The sequence below is a fragment of the Sinocyclocheilus anshuiensis genome, unplaced genomic scaffold (assembly GCF_001515605.1).
Source record: "Sinocyclocheilus anshuiensis isolate Anshui unplaced genomic scaffold, SAMN03320099.WGS_v1.1 scaffold1658, whole genome shotgun sequence".
Lineage (NCBI taxonomy): Eukaryota > Metazoa > Chordata > Actinopteri > Cypriniformes > Cyprinidae > Sinocyclocheilus > Sinocyclocheilus anshuiensis.
This window is the reverse complement of record NW_015547302.1, coordinates 480637-497960: the sequence shown is the minus strand read 5'-3', so window position 1 is coordinate 497960 and position 17324 is coordinate 480637. Positions and strand designations below refer to the sequence as shown.

At 35.7% G+C, this 17324-nt stretch overlaps 2 protein-coding genes across 11 annotated transcripts in view; one reads left to right on the top strand and one right to left on the bottom strand.

Moving 5' to 3' along the window:
* The window catches only part of LOC107701730 (eyes absent homolog 4-like), a 33468-nt gene extending 18656 nt beyond the window's left edge, over window positions 1-14812 (top strand). For 3 of the 10 annotated variants that reach the window (XM_016503821.1, XM_016503813.1, XM_016503815.1), the window contains 14 exons: window positions 1074-1140; window positions 1320-1462; window positions 1634-1783; window positions 2917-2993; window positions 4258-4438; window positions 5265-5401; window positions 5553-5636; window positions 7858-7947; window positions 8080-8138; window positions 8329-8489; window positions 9052-9166; window positions 9258-9379; window positions 11046-11146; window positions 13101-14812. In XM_016503821.1, the coding sequence (XP_016359307.1) occupies window positions 1074-1140; window positions 1320-1462; window positions 1634-1783; window positions 2917-2993; window positions 4258-4438; window positions 5265-5401; window positions 5553-5636; window positions 7858-7947; window positions 8080-8138; window positions 8329-8489; window positions 9052-9166; window positions 9258-9379; window positions 11046-11146; window positions 13101-13181 (1568 nt within the window). In that variant the 3' untranslated portion in view covers window positions 13182-14812. Of the gene's footprint in view, window positions 1-1073; window positions 1141-1319; window positions 1463-1633; window positions 1784-2916; window positions 2994-4257; window positions 4439-5264; window positions 5402-5552; window positions 5637-7857; window positions 7948-8079; window positions 8139-8328; window positions 8490-9051; window positions 9167-9257; window positions 9380-11045; window positions 11147-11202; window positions 11304-13100 lie in introns of all 10 variants that reach the window. The other 7 variants (XM_016503823.1, XM_016503818.1, XM_016503820.1 and 4 more) reach the window with 5 other exon arrangements.
* Window positions 14813-14899: 87 nt separating this feature from the next.
* rps12 (ribosomal protein S12) overlaps window positions 14900-17324 on the bottom strand; it is a 4979-nt gene continuing 2554 nt past the window's right edge. The window contains exons 4-6 of the mRNA XM_016503824.1: window positions 16486-16588; window positions 15417-15518; window positions 14900-14990 (exon numbers count right to left, since the gene is read on the bottom strand). Of these exons, the coding sequence (XP_016359310.1) occupies window positions 14928-14990; window positions 15417-15518; window positions 16486-16588 (268 nt within the window). The 3' untranslated portion in view covers window positions 14900-14927. The remainder of the gene's footprint in view (window positions 14991-15416; window positions 15519-16485; window positions 16589-17324) is intronic.

Sequence of the window (17324 nt, the reverse complement as noted above, 5' to 3'; positions counted from 1 at the left end):
CTCATAGTGCAAACAACAGCAACTCTTAACTAGTTCTTCCACATCTATTTGCAAACACATGTACAGCAGAAGAAATACAAGCAGAGCAGCATCTTGTTTCTAGCCTTATGTAGTTGATCATCTGTACACCACACTGATGCTGGCTCGAGCTCACACACAAACACACACACACTCAGAGACTGAGAAACCCTCTGTCCATGCGCACCCCTGCAGAGAAGGTTGAGACCCTTGCTTGAGCTGACAGTGTGATGTCTCTATAGAGAAGACAACAGCATGTTCGTTTATATGCACTGCAAAAAAACGTGTATCCTTGTCTTATTTTCCAGTAAAAAAGTATCATTAAGCAAGATTAACTAGGTAAGTCAGAGCTGTTTCCAGGGGGGGGGGAAATATTTTTATAGTTATAAAACTAATATTTTTTCTTGTTTTAAGCATAAGGGCATATATATATATATATATATATATATATATATATTATTTATTTATTTATTTTCCTTATAAATGCTTGTTTTCAGAGACTACGTGTGTGTGTATATACATATATTTTAGAAATGTTATTGAAAAATAAGAGAGAAATACTGATTAAGAAAATGGGGAATTATGACAAGCAAATGCCAAAATTTGTTTTTGATTTTGCATCTCAAGGAGAAAAGAGGAAGAGAGGGAAGGCAGGAGGAGGAAACGAGGACATTCTTTGATGTAGAAGGAAGGATTTTTGAGAGAATAGTTCCTGTTGTTTTTTTTCTGCGATTTCTTAAATTGAATCCAGCTGGTGAGAAAGACTGTGAGCTGTCAATCAAAACTGTGAGCTGCGTGTGTGTGTGGATATAAATTGAAGGCTCTTGGCAAAATCTGTTCAAATGGAAGAAGTCCAGCACACATTTTATTTTATGGTTGAGATATGTAATACATTACACATTCAGTCCAACGACAACTGACATGCAGTACTGACTGCTGATACATCCCAGTAAAGTGTGTGTGTGTGTGTGTGTATGTGTGTGTGCGCCATTGTCCATGAAAATTCAGTCTGTCTAGCTAATTTCTGGATTTTTCTTCTTTTGTTATTTGTGTAGTTATAAGCAGCAGTGGATTCAGCCCTCGGCCGGCTCACCAGTATTCACCTCCTCTCTGCCCCTCAAAGTAAGACACAGACACATTTTGATTTATATATGTACATGCAAAAACATCTAACCATCTAACATCCAAACATCTAACCATGAACGAGACAAATTAACAATGGCACTTGATGTCAGAAAGGCTGCGACCCTTGATCTAATCAAATGAAAGCTGAATGTTTTGATTTTGTTTTTGATTGGTAGGCCTTACCCCCATATCCTGTCTACTCCCGTGGCTCCTCCCATGTCGGCCTACACAGGCCAATCACAGTTCACTAGCATGCAGCAGTCGACAGTTTACACGCCCTACTCTCAAACTACTCCACCCTACGGCCTCTCCACCTATGGTAGGTTCTTTACTTTTGTTCACATGCTTATGGATGACATATTTACGTGTTGTTTATTCAGTGTGATTATGATAATATAGTCTAGTATTTACAATAGAATATGCAAATCATGTGAAAGAGCCTTTAGTATTATTCCAATTTGATTGACATGTCCACTTTCTTGATCTTGAGCTACAGATTTGGGGGTGATGTTGCCAGGCATAAAGACAGAAGGAGGGCTGGCACAAGCCCAATCAACCCTCCAATCAGGGCTCAGCTATAGCCCTGGATTTACCACCCCTCAGCCTGGACAGACAGCCTACTCACCCTATCAGATGCCAGGTGAGTATGTTCATGCAACCAAGTATAAGAGTCCGGAACTATATTAATAATACTGCATGGCTTCAAATGCTGATTCAGTTTTATAAAATGGTAAATAAAGCAAAATTAGGACACAGTAGAAGATGCAGTTGTTATGCAACAAAAATAACAATCACTTGTAATATCTACTAATTACTTGTAAAAAAGTAAGTAGTTTAAGGAGCAGTTTACCTAAAAATATAGTCAAGATTTACATATATATTTATTATTTATTTAAGGCACATGAATGAAACATTTTTGGAGAATTGTTATGCAGCTGTTGCCATAAAATGACTGTTCATAGTGACTAGGATCTGAAAAAACACCATAAAAGCAATAAAAGTAGTCCATACGACTTAAGCACTATATTCAAAGTCTTTTGAAAAGATATGATTGCATCTAGTTCAGATTTGATGCCATTTGATTGGCTCTAACAAATGTGACTAAATGTGAAATTATTTTGAATTCTGGATGAGATTATCAGTGTTATCGCTGACTAAAACTATTTAAACATTTTGTTAATTGAAATAAAGCTGAAAAAAAATATTAGAGAAACTTAAACTTAACAAAAATTAGAAATGCTGCCTTGAAAACTAAGTAAACTAAATAAGTTTAAACTGCAGCACTAAAATTACTAACTGGAATTAGATAAAAACTAAAACTGAAAATATTATGAAAAAAAATTATGCCCAAATAATACAATTTAAAAAGAACAAAAACTAATAAAAATGACAAAACCATATAACAAAAGCTAATTAAAAATTTTAATAAAAACTAAAATAGAGTATAAATAATACTAAAATAGACTTGGAATGTATTGCACAATAAGGCTGGCCAACTTTTATGATGCATTTTCTGCATTGTCCTGTCCTATTTGATGCTTGACAGCCTTTGATCCCTATAAACTGTGGTTGTATGGATTGAATTCTTAAAAAAAAAAAAAAAATGTCTGTGTGCCTTTGTGTACTGCAGAAAAAATAACAGCATACAGGTTTTGAACATTATGATAGTAATTAAGGACAGTATTTTCGCTTTTGTGTTTTTACTATTTGGCTATTTTACTTTTTCGTGAGATCTGTTAGTGGTTGACTAACACTGGCTTTTCTCTCCATCAGCAGGGTCAGGTTTCACAACCTCTCCTGGTCTCTACACATCCAACAACTCCAATCCAGGCAACTTCACCACACAACAGGTACAGTCACACGTGCACAGATAAACACACACTAGGGCTGGGCGATATGGCCAAAATTGATATCACGGTATATTTCTTAATTTCGGTCGGTACGATATAATTCCGATATCGATATGACCACTATTTATCTGAAGGTTATTGAAAAAAATTATATCGCGATACATATTGATATTGAATTATTGTCCAGCCCTAACACACACATGCACCAATAACGTCAGAGTTCAGCAAAGGACTGACAGTCTTTTTAAAACAGCCCAGGCCTCAGAGAACAGATCACCATCCTTCATCTGAGAGAATTTATGCTTTTAAGACTTAATGTTTCCCTAAACTTTTATGATTAAAAGTGCTGCCAAAGAAAAGGACCCAACTACACTTAGACTCCCACTGATGAATTTAGCTGTGTAAACAAAGTGAGGTTCTGGCGATGGTTGAAATGGAGTAAGCGGAATTAGGATGAAATGAGAGAGTGAAAGCAGTAGTGGAGTTTCGCTGAGAGCATTTTACTGCAGCGCTCATGTTCTTGAGTCAATGACAGTTTTAGAGTCATCTCCCGTAAGAGATCCGTCTGTGTCTGCGCATGTAAAACTCTCTCAAAGATACAAGAGAAGTCAGGGAGTGATAAAAAGCTCTGTGTGGATGGGCCAGAAATCTGTACATTCCAGTACTATTTATCTTTTTTCCTCTTTATTATTCCCCTGATAAACTCCCTCTCTCTTTTTTATTCAAGAAGAACATAAAACCTATATTCTTTCCCCATTTCACTGAATTATAGAGGGAAGCGGGGCTAGTTGTCACACTCCAGTGTTTATTTCTTAGGGTAGATTTACTGTACATTGCTACAAAAAAGGCTGTTGATTATTTCCACCGTTACTGATCAAGAAAAAGAGTTCATTGAACATACATAAACGTTTTTTGACAACGCCCAAATAGCGGGCTTCAAACTCATCACACCAGTATGGGGTTGTCGCAATGAAACTTGCCATTAAACAGCCTATTAAAGGCTTTTCAGCAACATTTAAACATTATAAAACAACAGGCAAAAATGTAAAAGATGACATCAAACCAATGTTTTATTCAACAAAAAAATTTTTATATTTATATGTAATTGCATCATATACATTTTTAACACATAACAACTTGCATCGACCTCACTTAAAAATGCCCTGTCTGCTTTAAGGACAGTTTTCGGTTTGGGTTGGACTCAGATTTGTACTCAATGAATAAATAACATTTTATTTATCATTTTAATTTTGTTTGTTCCTAGCAAGAATATCCCACCTATACAACTTTTGGGCAGAATCAGTATGCTCAGTATTACTCCACCTCCTCCTACGGTTCCTACATGACATCTAACAGCTCATTGGATGGCACAAGTTCAGTCTCCACCTATCAGCTGCAAGACTCCACCCCCGTCATGACAGGACAATCGGCTGACCTGAATCCAGGTAAGCACTATCAGCAGCCACCCAGACCATCCTAGCAACAGCATAACAATGATCTAAAAACTCCCCAAAACACCTAGTTTTGAATCTGGCAAAAACCCCTAGCATCATGGAAGCAACTTTTGCACAGGCAGTTTTCTTCAGAAAGTGTAAAAATCAAGTTTTACCTCAAACATCTTTACTGTTATCTGTTATCTGTCAAAAATTGGATCATTGCCATTATAGTTTAAAGTTAATCATTCCAATAAAGCAACAAATGATGCAGTTGAAAGTTAGAATGGATGTTAGAATGTTCTTTTACACGGCCTTTGGCACAAAGGTATCATGTGCTGTAGTTGTTGATTATGTTAGTAGAGTGATGGTGATTGGGGGTTTTGTCCAGCAGGCCCAAAATTTAGTGGGGTCCTAAAGCTGCATTTCTCAGTGATTTGTCTTGGCTGCAGTACAACAGAGCTCATTACAGTAAATTTGCTCACACGCATAGACACACAAAGATTATGTTCTATCAGCCACTTTCCCACTTTCAATACTTTTTTAAAAACATGTTGTTGTTGTTTTTTTAAAATAAAAAACAGACATGAGAATGTACAAACATAAACGTTGCCATTTTAGATCCACATATATGTTTCCTGATTAAAAAGAAAAACTGTGACAGCAAAGCATTATATTTTTTAATTTGATTTACAGGACTTATAAAGTATCAGGTTGAATTTTTGTAGCTCAGCTGAAAGGTTTATGATTATGGCAGAAACATGCATATTCAAGCCAATGAGCAAGCTTTTAAAAGCTTTGATGTGTGTCAAAAATGTTTCTTGTTTCCCATATACAGGTGAGTTTGAGGCAGGGCAGAGCCCATCCACGCCGATCAAGGAGATGGAGGACCGGGCGTGCCGAGGGGGTGGGGCTAAAGCAAGAGGGCGGGGCAGAAAGAACAACCCCTCCCCACCACCTGACAGTGACCTTGAGGTATGTACAGATAGATGCAAACCTCATAAATGCACACACAGTTGAAGCAGATGCTCACATCATCTAATGTAATCATACTCTTCACTACCTAATCCCTCTGTCATCACTGTTTGTTTACTGAGATCAAACATGTGTTTGCATGTTTTTACAGAGAGTGTTTGTTTGGGATCTGGATGAGACCATTATTGTGTTTCACTCACTCCTCACAGGCTCCTATGCACAGAAGTACGGCAAGGTGAGAGCAAACACACGTACTATGCACACATATTAAACACTTCCTTCAACTGTAGTAACAGTGAGCATCTTCCTGTGATTCCTGATTATTCTTAGTAAGCCGATGTGTAAGGTCATGTAAATTACCTTTAAATGGTTTTATCTGATAATAAATATCATAAATAGTTTAAGCAAAACTGATCGGCATGCACAAATTTGCCTGTTACCCTGAGTTCTTTCTGCCAATGTGGCTTTACTTAAACAGTGTTCTGGTGGCCTAATCAGTGTTGCATGTTGGTTTAGTTTGACATAAAAACCTTGATTTTAAGTGTCATGTCAGTTCAGTTTTATTCTATAATTTGGTTTTTATAATGAGCTGACTTCTGCAAATTAGCAACATTTAGAAGTGCATGTAAGTGCACAGGGTTTTTTTTTTCTCAAAAATGCTAACACATACCCAGTACAAAAGGTGTAGGTTTTACTATGTACAATTTTCACTCAGAAATTCCAAGTAAATTTCACAAATGATTACAAAAAAATGACAAGTTACACATTGAATCAATCATGACATTTTAAAGTAGCATTTTTTTTGTAAAACAGACTCCAAGAATCTTTGTTTTGCTGACAACTTTGAAAAACCATTTTTTTGTGTATATCTCCAGAATGCGATAGTAAATTTTGAATCTTGACCCAATATTATGACTCCCACAACTGTGCGCTTCTATTATAGGCAGAGCGCAGAAGAGCAGAGTTGTTAGATTCAGCACTGTGACGGCCAGACTCAAGGAGTGTGAAGCGTCAGTCTTCTTCTGACACCTTCCCTCATTTCTTGTCGTTCAGTTGGTGAGAGACATAGAGACAGCTGCGGCTATTCACGGCTCTGGGGCTATTTCTGCAGGCTCTGTGACGATGAAAACCCTCCGTTCTTAAGCACTCTCGTCAGAGACATTGCACATGCTGTCAAGCTCAAGCGCCAGCACACACCGATCTATAGATTAATCACTGCAACGATTGTGAAATTACCAAACATCAGAGTTCAAAAGTGGGGAAAAGCAGCTCTACGCCAGTATGTCTTGAATTGTTTATTTTGACTGAAAAAAAATTGCCTCAATTATTTTTTAACATATGCTTAGATTGTTTAAACATTTTCAAACAGTTGAATCATCATTTCCAATCTCTGTCAGTTTCGCCATTAACTTTGTGTGTGTGTGTGCTTTTCTATTCTCGTTCACTGTCTCAGCCAATCACCTCTGAGCCAACAAACTCCATCACATATGATGATTTTTACAGCTGGGTGCCCTCCCCCTCTCTCGTTCTTTCACTCTGTGTGTGTGTGTGTGTGTGTGTGTGTGTAGTTTGAAGGGTGAGAGCATCTGATGATCTGAGACAAGTGTAGTATCTGTCATCATTTGATGGAAACATGGAACATTTTATTTACCGAGCAAAATGTGCATGTGAAATATTCATATCGAGCCAAAACTACAGAATTAATCACAATACAACCTGCACTCTTAATAATCACTGATTTTATTGACATTCCTAAAACATTCTGGTTAGGGTTTGTTCTCATTTTGATTTTTTTATTAAGTCTTGGCACATTTAGAGTTTGGTTGCTGTACTAAAAACTATTATTATTATTTTTATTGTGTCTTTTGAAATCCAAATGCATTATGAGGGTTAAAATTAAAGTTCTTAAGTGAATTTTCAGCTTTCATGTAACTCGCTGCAATGATGTCATCATCATTTTTGCATACTGGATTTATATATATATATATATATATATATATATATAATATGCTTAATTTGCATATTAAGGTTATGTTCTGTCTTAACTTGTTCTTTGCATATATTTAATCATTTATGTTTATAGCTGCCTTTACACAGACTATGGCTCCATTTGCCATCTAGATAAAACGTTGTACTGAGCTGAGCTTGTTGCAGTGCATTCTGGGATTGCCTTCTCTGCAATACATTCAAAGCTGTCTTAAAATATGGCCAAACATAATGGATTTACCATAATTTTGGAACAGCCTTTGCATCAGGAGTGTCTATGATGCCTTAAAATGTTTTTTTTTATTTTTTATGAAATAAAATAAACAAAGACAAATACGGAGTGTCCCGACAACAGCAAAATGTCTCCACTGCAAACTCGCCTAAAATTTGAACTATGTTTGTTAGGTTCGTTATTGGTGATGATAGTTGTCAAGTAAAAATATCCTAATAATTAACATTTGAATTCTCAGGACGCCCCTTTGGCTGTGACTCTTGGTTTAAGAATGGAGGAGATGATCTTCAATCTTGCTGATACACATCTATTTTTTAATGATTTAGAGGTAAGCAAACTGCTCTCCTCTTGTCTTCCTGTCTTAATTGTTTCTTCAGTTTTTTTTTCTCAGGCAGAGTGTGTTTATGTGACTGTGTGGCCCCCTGCTGGTTAACAGTAGTAACCCACTATGTTTCGACAGGAGTGTGACCAGGTGCACATTGATGACGCCTCTTCAGATGATAATGGACAGGACCTCAGGTGAGTTTATCATCTGAAAGATTTGATTGATTTAGCAGTATTTAAACTTTGATTTCAATCTATTCTTTTGAAGACACCCATTACTCATGCAGCTGTAACAAAAATAAAGTCTTAAAATATGTCCTAAAATATGACTGAATATGTATTTTACTTGTATGTAAAACAAGATTGTTATTGTTATTATCAACAGTACTTACAGTTTTGCCACTGATGGCTTCCATGCAGCTGCAACAAGCGCAAGTCTCTGCCTAGCAACAGGTGTTAGGGGCGGAGTCGACTGGATGAGGAAGTTAGCTTTCCGATACAGAAGAGTCAAAGAGTTGTACTGCACTTACAAAAACAATGTGGGAGGTAAGATCTGATCACAAGTTGAAATATTTTTTACAGGATTAACTCTAAATATCTAAATATTGTTTATACATGCTATTATAGTATTTATTTGATTTTAGAATTAGCTTTTATTTTTATTTTCAGTTTTTGCTTTCATTTTTAGTACTTTTGTTGTACTTTGGTTATTTTTATTTGTTTTTGTTTTTTAATATTTTTATTTAGCTTTAATTTATTATTTCAGTTTTAGTAATTCAACTTCAACTTATTTTATTTTAGTTAGTTGCCAAGACACATTTCTCATTTTTATTTACCTTTTTAATAGATTTCGTTTTAGTGTTAGATTTGATTTTAATGAACAATAACAACACTATTCCATAGGTATAATGAATTGCACAAATTAACTTAATTAAATGACTCTATAGCATGAGGGCTTATGGGTATTCTGCTATTGTGGGGTCCCACAATGCAGTGTGATCTGTTTTTTTTTGTTTTTTTAAAGATTGTGCCCATTAGAAACCCCAGTTTCATGCCATAATATATGCTCTATTTATGATTGTGGCATTTTGTTTTTGCTCTATTTCAGGGTTGCTGGGACCGGCTAAGAGGGAGGCGTGGCTCCAACTGAGGGCAGAAGTTGAGGCTCTCACAGACTCCTGGCTGACCAGTGCGCTCAAGTCCCTGTCAATCATCAGCTCAAGGTCTGTCTCTTCATGCATCATCAACCTTTGTCATTGAGGACTATAGCTTACACAGCAAAAAAAATCACAATCTCTGTCTCTCTTCACACAGGAGTAACTGTGTTAATGTCTTGGTGACAACGACACAGTTAATACCTGCGCTGGCTAAGGTGCTGTTGTATAGCCTGGGCTCAGTGTTTCCTATTGAAAACATTTACAGCGCAACCAAAATAGGTGAGTTCAGATACAGGTCCATAAAGCAGACTTTGCCTTGAGTTCATCATGTAAATTGTGTTGAACTGTTTATTTCCATTTCATTTCATTTTGGCAATCAAGGGTAATTTAGAGTTCAGTCTGTGTGGAACATGCTTTGGCTCACATTATTGCATTAAATCATAAATCAAAACACATCAGGATGACCTGGTCATAAAGTTCACATTCACTCTCTGTCTGATCATGTGGAATTGATTCTGATTGGCTGATCTCTTGTTTTAAATGTAAACTTGAACTGGCGATGTGAATTGGTTCGTCAAGTGATTCTATAACTATAGTTACTAAAACTAAATAATACTAAAACTAAAAATATATAACAAGGAATTTAAATTAAATAAAGAAAAGATAAGAAATGGAAGAAATAAGTATAAATTTAATTTAATTGAATTTTGTTGAATTTTTTAAAATCCAAATAATATTAATACATTTTTTCATGTTACCACTACACAATTTAATAAAAAAAAAATTTTATGATTAAATTACATTTAAAAGCTAAATGTTATTTTTACGGTTTACTTTATTTTTAATATATTTTAATTATTTTTCCATAAAATACAATCCAAATTTTATTTTTATTTTTTTTCTTTGTATGTTACTACACTACACACATTTATTAAAAATAATAATAATACAAATATAGATAGATAGATAGATAGATAGATAGCCCTATTTAAATGGTAATTGTTTCTCATGGGGACATAAGGTATATTCAACATTTGCAGGGGCTAGTTGAGGATTTTATTGCCATCCAAATCCAAAATGTCAGTGTTCTCCACATCTCGGAGTTATTTTGTATATATTTTTTTAAACACTGCCAAGCACTGTACGGTATTGCTATAATGCTGAATAATACTAGTTTACTAGAATAATATTATGTCATTAATCTGCTACAGTGAGTGGATCAAGAAAAGAGAACAAGAAGAAAAAGAAAAAAGAAAACAAAATCACATAGGCGTTTGAAATGGGCCATTATTATGGCATTTGATAATTTTTTTAACTATTTATTATATATACGTTTATATAAATTAGGGCTTGCACAACTAATAATTTTATTTTCAGAGATAAAATGCAAATCCATTTAAACCATAGCATTTAAATTTTTCCTATTATTAAATTAAATATTAATTTATTAATTGTCCAAGCAATAATAAACATTTTGTTTGCAGCAGACAATCATGTGACAGCCATCTGAAAGCATGAGTTTTATCACTGAGGTGCCATGCAAATGTACTTTTGCAGTTGCCCCCATTAGAAACAATTACCATCTAAATTGGGCTTATGTTTTAAATCCAATCAGTCTTGTGTGACTTCTCCAAAATGCTGAGTTGTCTTGTTGACCCAAAGCCCGATTCCACACAGTTACAGAGCCCATGCTCATTGTCATGGTAACAGCAAGAACACAATCTTTGGGAGGTCAGGGTTTGTCCGTGTACAAGAGCGACTGTCGTTGTGAAGTCATGCTATTGAATTCACGCTTCAAATGGAAAAAGAGCGTCTCTTTTTCTTCCTGCTCTCAAATAATCATACTCAACCACGTACACAATAATCATGCAGCTTGTTCATCCCATGAGTAAAGCGAATGTGTTCTGAGCTTGTTAAGGTTTATGTCTATGCCTTGTTTTCGCAGGTAAAGAGAGCTGTTTTGAACGTATAGTATCCAGGTTTGGCACTAACATATCGTATGTTGTGATTGGCGATGGGCGCGATGAGGAGCATGCAGCCAGCCAGGTAAAATCTCACATCTGACCCCAAGCCTCTGACCTGTCACCTTGTTTATGTTGCAGGCAAAGAGAGTTGCTTTGAGCGCGTAATGCAGAGGTTTGGCAGGAAGGTAGTGTATGTTGTAATTGGGGATGGTGTAGAAGAGGAACAGGCCGCTGCCAAGGTAACGACCCGCAGGTGAACCAGAAGCAGTGTGTGACTTCTCAGATTGGACTTCCTGCCTGTGTGTGCTTTAGAGCTTTAGATGAAACTGATCGGCAGCTTGTGTGCTTCATTTATTTCCTCATCTGTAGTTTAAATGTGGATGTCTGTAGCGGTTGCTTTTTCCCTCTGATCATCTGAGACCAGCTTTTCTTCCTCAGATCCCAAGCGATCTAGAACAGAGCTATTCAACTGAGGTTCTCTAAGGTCTCAGGCATCTAATCGCATCCCGTAGCTTCCCGTGGTCTGAGATTGGTCAAGTAAACCTCCTGTAGATGATCTGCTGAGATGCTGAACCTGAAGACCCAGTTGAATACTTTTGTTCTAGGAAACCACTATTGCAGCATTTCTAAACAAAGTTTGTGGAATGATGAGTCTTCGTGTACACTACTGTTCAAATGTTTGGGCTCAGTGAATTTTTATTCAGCAAGGATGCATTAAATCGATCAAAGGTGACAGTAAAGATTTAATATATACATTGTTGAAAAAGATATCCGTTTCAAATAAATGCAGTTTTTTAAACTTTCTATTTATCACAGAATCCTGATGTTGTAGTTTCCACACAAAAAAAATAAAATAAAGCAACACAACTGTTTTCAATATTATTAATAATAAGAAATGTTTCTTGAGCAGCAAATCAGCATATTTTGATTTCTTAAGGATCATGTGACACTGAAGACTGAAGTAATGATGCTGAAAATGCAGCTTTGCAATTGCAGAAATAAATTACATTTTAAAATATATTTTTTATCATAATTACTGTATTTTTGATCAAATAAATCCAACCTTGGTGAGCATAAGAGACTTTATTCAAAAACATTAAAGACCCCAAACTTTTGAACAGACAAAAAAAAACATTTCACGAAAATATTTTTTATTTCACAAAATGTTTGTGTTAAGCTGAAGGATTTGTAAAGGGTTTATTTGAAATTTCTAAATCATTTTAGTTAATAGTCAAAAAAGTAAATAACGTTCAATATATAAAATTAGTAATTAATATTAATATATAAATGTATACATAATATTTAGATTTACTTATAGCACTTTACAATAAACTTCAATTTGTTAACATTAATTAATGCAATAGATTCTACATTTCTACATATATTAAAACAACATTAAATTATTAAAAATAAAAATAAATGAAATACTGCTGTCAAACGATTAATCACGATTAATCGCTTTCAAAATAAAAGTTTTTGCACGCATATATTATGTAAACAAAAACTTTTATTTTGGATGCGATTAATCGTTTGAAAGCACTAAAATGAAATAAAAATAACATTTTTTTATGTATTATGGACAATCATGAATTAACAATAACCTGTAGTGTAATTAACATGAACATTTACCTAGATTAATAAATGTTGTAAAAAAAAAAAATTCTTACAATTATGTATAATTATGTTAACAAATTTAACATTTTTTGTAAAGTTACTTTTTTTTTAATCTGAAAAAAAAAAGTGTTTGTAAATGCTTTACTAAACTCTTTATAAACCCTCTGTAGCTCGTTGTGAACTATAATATGAGTAATCAGAGGTTGTTGTTGTTAGTTTTCTGGCTAAGTGATCTGGTTGTTGGATCTTTTCACCTCATTTTCGGAAATGAAGAGAACTATTGAGCTATAACAATAATATTAGACAAAACCTTAGAGTGACTTAACTTGCCTGCATGGATAATGCTGTTAAGCACTGAAACAAATGTTATTTTCTGCACAACTGTTTTCAAACACACACTCACAGTCTGTTTCTCCCCACAGCACAACATGCCCTTCTGGCGGATATCCAGCCACTCTGACCTGCTTGCCCTCCATCAAGCACTGGAATTTGAGTACCTGTAACACTCGACACCTGTATCATAGGCCTTTTTTTTGTACAACTATTTAAGAACAAGAGTACACTGCGATCTCTTTTTATGTTGTTGTTGTTTGATTATTTTTAAGAAAACTCTGGCTTTTAAGATATTTCTGCACTGTCTTAAGAAGACTAGGACAGACTAGGACAAGGGAAAATGGGATTGTAATGGTCAAACCAGTCTTGTAAAGAGCTTACTAAGGTCTTACGTCACACACACTGCATTTCATGTCTGAATGAGGCGAGTTCTTCGTCTTGAAACCACATATATACCCACTCATCTACAGGAATTACATTATCTCTGTCTATACAGTAGAATTCATCTCCACTTAAACAACTGGAGCGCTGTACTCTAATCAAGGATCATTTAGAATAGACTTAACATGTAAATTATTTTACAGTAACTAGATTAAACACTAAAGGACGCTGTGTTTTCACATGGTATTGTTTTGATTGTGTTTTTTGTAAGTTTTTGGCAACAAAAAAAAGTCTGTATAATTTGTTGTGCCTTATAAGATGTTTTGTGTGTCAGTTTTTATTTTGAGAATGTATGTAGATAAAAAATGTAAACATTTGAGATTTTCTTGAGTTCTCTATTTTCTAATGTTTAAAAAATATATATTTAATCTGTTGTCAATACTGGTGCAGCTGTAGAAATCCAAAGATTTTCTTTTTCTTGTGAGGAAACATTTATTTGTACTTTGGTTGAAGTCATTACAGTTGGAAAGAACAGCTAAATAAAAGTCCAGCACCAGAAAAAAATAAAAATAAAGCTGTAGTTTCATCCTGACTCACCACTAGTTGCAAAGCCATAAGCAGGCGTAGTGCTGAGTATCTTATTCAGGGAATGCACCTCCTGTTTTTAACAAAAAAAGTTCAAAGTTGCATTCATTTTAGACTTCAACTTAATGACAAACATTTATGCATCAGGCATGCTTTCACTTAATGTACACAAGTCTTTTGTTTTGTTTTTTGTGGACCAAATTAAAAAAAAACAAAACATTTAGCTTTCACGCTGTCGTTTTTAACCCAGAACCTAAAGATACAAGACAAGGATGAGGTCACACACTCATTGGCCAGATTTTAGGAGGTATATTTTGCGAACTTGCAGAACATCCAAAACAATGCCAAGACTGGGCTAAATGCACTTGTGTACTCACAGTATTTTTACCAGCTTAGAAAATGTGTGGAGTCAAAATGATGCCAGGAATTGCTCTGTTGCGCACATGGAGATCTGCTGTAAATAGACAGCGGTTCCGACGCCTGGACTGAACTGTCGACATGGATCCATGAGGAGAAAAACCAGGTATGCTGGAGCCTTTTGTCATTTTCAGGGTCTCTTAATACGGCACATCCTGTTTTTGGTTCATTTGGATGTCTTTGGACCAAGCTGCATTTATATCAGTCGAACCACACTATAGAGTTAGTCTGCGCCTATTTGGTGCGCACCAAGGTTCAGATGGCAGCATTCATGCTTATTCAAATGAACCGCACCATCAGAGCAATCTCACCAGAATTGGTTTGATTTAAATCAAACTTGAATAGTGTAAAAAACACCCTAACACTCCACAAAGTCCACCTTAAAATGCTGGACAAGTGTTCACTCGGTTTAAGAAAGACAAAACTACCATTTCTGAATTCAACTCCGAACTTGCATAAATTGCTATGACTTCCATACCGTTTTCAAAAAACAACAAGTTACATAATTTCCAAAAGATCTTTTATTTGGCGCCTTATTTCTTAGATTTGAAGTACTCCTCAATGACGTCCTTAGCCTGGGACTCTTTGCCGTAGTCCTGCAGATGGAGATATGAATACATAAGATGCATGTTAAATCTTTAACACTTTAGTTTTAAAACTGACCCGCCTCAATTCTTACTGTAATTACAAAAGGAAACAAAATAAATAAATCATCCAGTTATTCAGTAAATTTAGCTTGTTGCCCTTCTAGGGACCTCAAGAATCAAAACAGGATCAAGAGGCTCGTGTTCATGCGCTCAATCTAGCCAAGACATCAAAACCAAACACAGGGCATGGAGAGCCAGCATCTGGACTCGACCTGACTCAAACAACCTAAATCTGAAGCCCAAATATTCTTTTAATAAACACTAATTGTAAAAATTTAGGCATTTCTTCTCCCACACATCAGGTTCTAGATTGAAGTAACGAAGTAAATTAAAAACAGACTCTGGGTGTGAACAGGACTACAGTCAGACACCCACCTTAATGACTACACAGCTGCAGCCCACCACCTTGCGGGGTTTGCCCTCTCTGTCGATCTTGCACAGACCAACCCACTCACCAAGCTTCTTATTGTCATCAACCTACAGGAGAGCACAGAGACGGTTATTTTTTATGGCTCTACACCTTTAAGCAGTTTAAATCAGGCTTATGGGTCCCAAATAAAAAGTTCTTGGCAATATTCAAGAGAACACACTTTGCATTTAGGGTTTTCATAGAATTTAATGGCTAATAAAAAGGAACTACATCAACATTTTATGAAGCAAACATGGGTGTTACCGGCCACAAGAATAGTCTTTAGCTAATTGCAGTGGCTATTAAGATGTCCTGGGTGGTCCGAATCAAGAGCCCACCACCAGATCTCCAGATATGGCTTGGTTACCACTATCAACACCTTTTTATCAACCAGGACAGGGTTTTTTTAATCCTGGTCATGGAGAGCCAGAGCGCTGCATATTTTGCATGTCCCTCTTATCTAAAACACCCAATCAGAATTATCAGAATCAGGTGCATTAAATAAAGAAAATATACAAAATATTCAGTGCCGTGGCTCTCCAGGAGGATTGAAAACCACTGGGCTGGGAAAAAAAAACCTGCAAGTCAAATTCCAGGTAACAGGTTACAGTTTAAATCCAATGGAAGATTATTTCTGCCACAGAATAAAAGGTAATTGCAAAGTCCCACAATTCTGACTTTCTTTGCAATTGCAAGTTTCTCACAACTCAGTCTTCCCTTCTCAAATGAGTGTTAACATCTTGCAATCAACTTCTTAGAACTACAAGTTTCTCACAATTTTAAATTTATATCTTGCAATACTGATTGAGTCTGAATTGTGAGAAATGAGATTGCAAAAAAACAACAACAAAAAAAGTCCAAATTAATTTTTATTTTTCTGTGGTGGAAATAACCTCACAGAATTCAGAGTTTCTCATAATTCTGAGTGTCGCAACGGAGTTTGATAAAGTTCAAACTGTATTGAGGCACAGTGGTTGAAATAAAGCTTCCATAAATCCTGATAATGATGCATGATGCTTCTCATAGCTTCCTCACCTTGATAAGGTTGATCTGATGCTCAGCACAAAGAGCCTCCACCAGCTTGACATACATGGGCTCATCACAGTTTGCTGCCAGGACGCAAAGATGAGCCTGGCGCCTGTCAAACACAGAAAGAAAGATCATGAGCCTTCAATCTCCTCCAACAGGTATGACCGAGCACTTCAACAGCATCTCAGACAGAAATTGGGTAACGAATGGCAGTTATCCTCAGAGACTTCAGTAGAGGGAGCCAAATTATCATCAGAGACACACAGCAACATCTTACAGTATTAAAACCCTCATGTGGTGTTCGGGTCCTTTTTGCTCTGAAAAAAAAATATTTTTCCCGAAAATACTAGTTAATGTTATCGCATTGGACTGAAATTTTGTGACTTTGTTCACAAAGGGTATAACTACTTCTAAAAAATTTTTTGATCATTTTCATACTTTCTGGGGGAGATTTTTCACCTTGTTACACCCGTGATGTTACAGAGCAAAAAGGACCCGGCCTCAAACAAATGCTTATAAATCACTCATTATGCTATATTATCAACAAAGATTGGATTCAATCTTTTTGTCAACTTCTTATCTTTCATTTAGGACTGGTTTTGTATTTATATTTGCTTCTGATTAATCGTAGGCCTCATTTATCTGAGAGTAGGCACCTCATTTTTTGAGTGAAAAAAGCATTATTTATGAATAATTTTCACAATATTAAATAAAAACTGAAGAAAATTTGCACTGTTTATCACACTAGTGTACTTTAATGTTTAATCGGGGAGTTTGTTTTGAAAGGCTTTTATTTTGTACAAAATGGCACAAAGTCACACTTGTGGTGTTCCCGGTCAAAAATG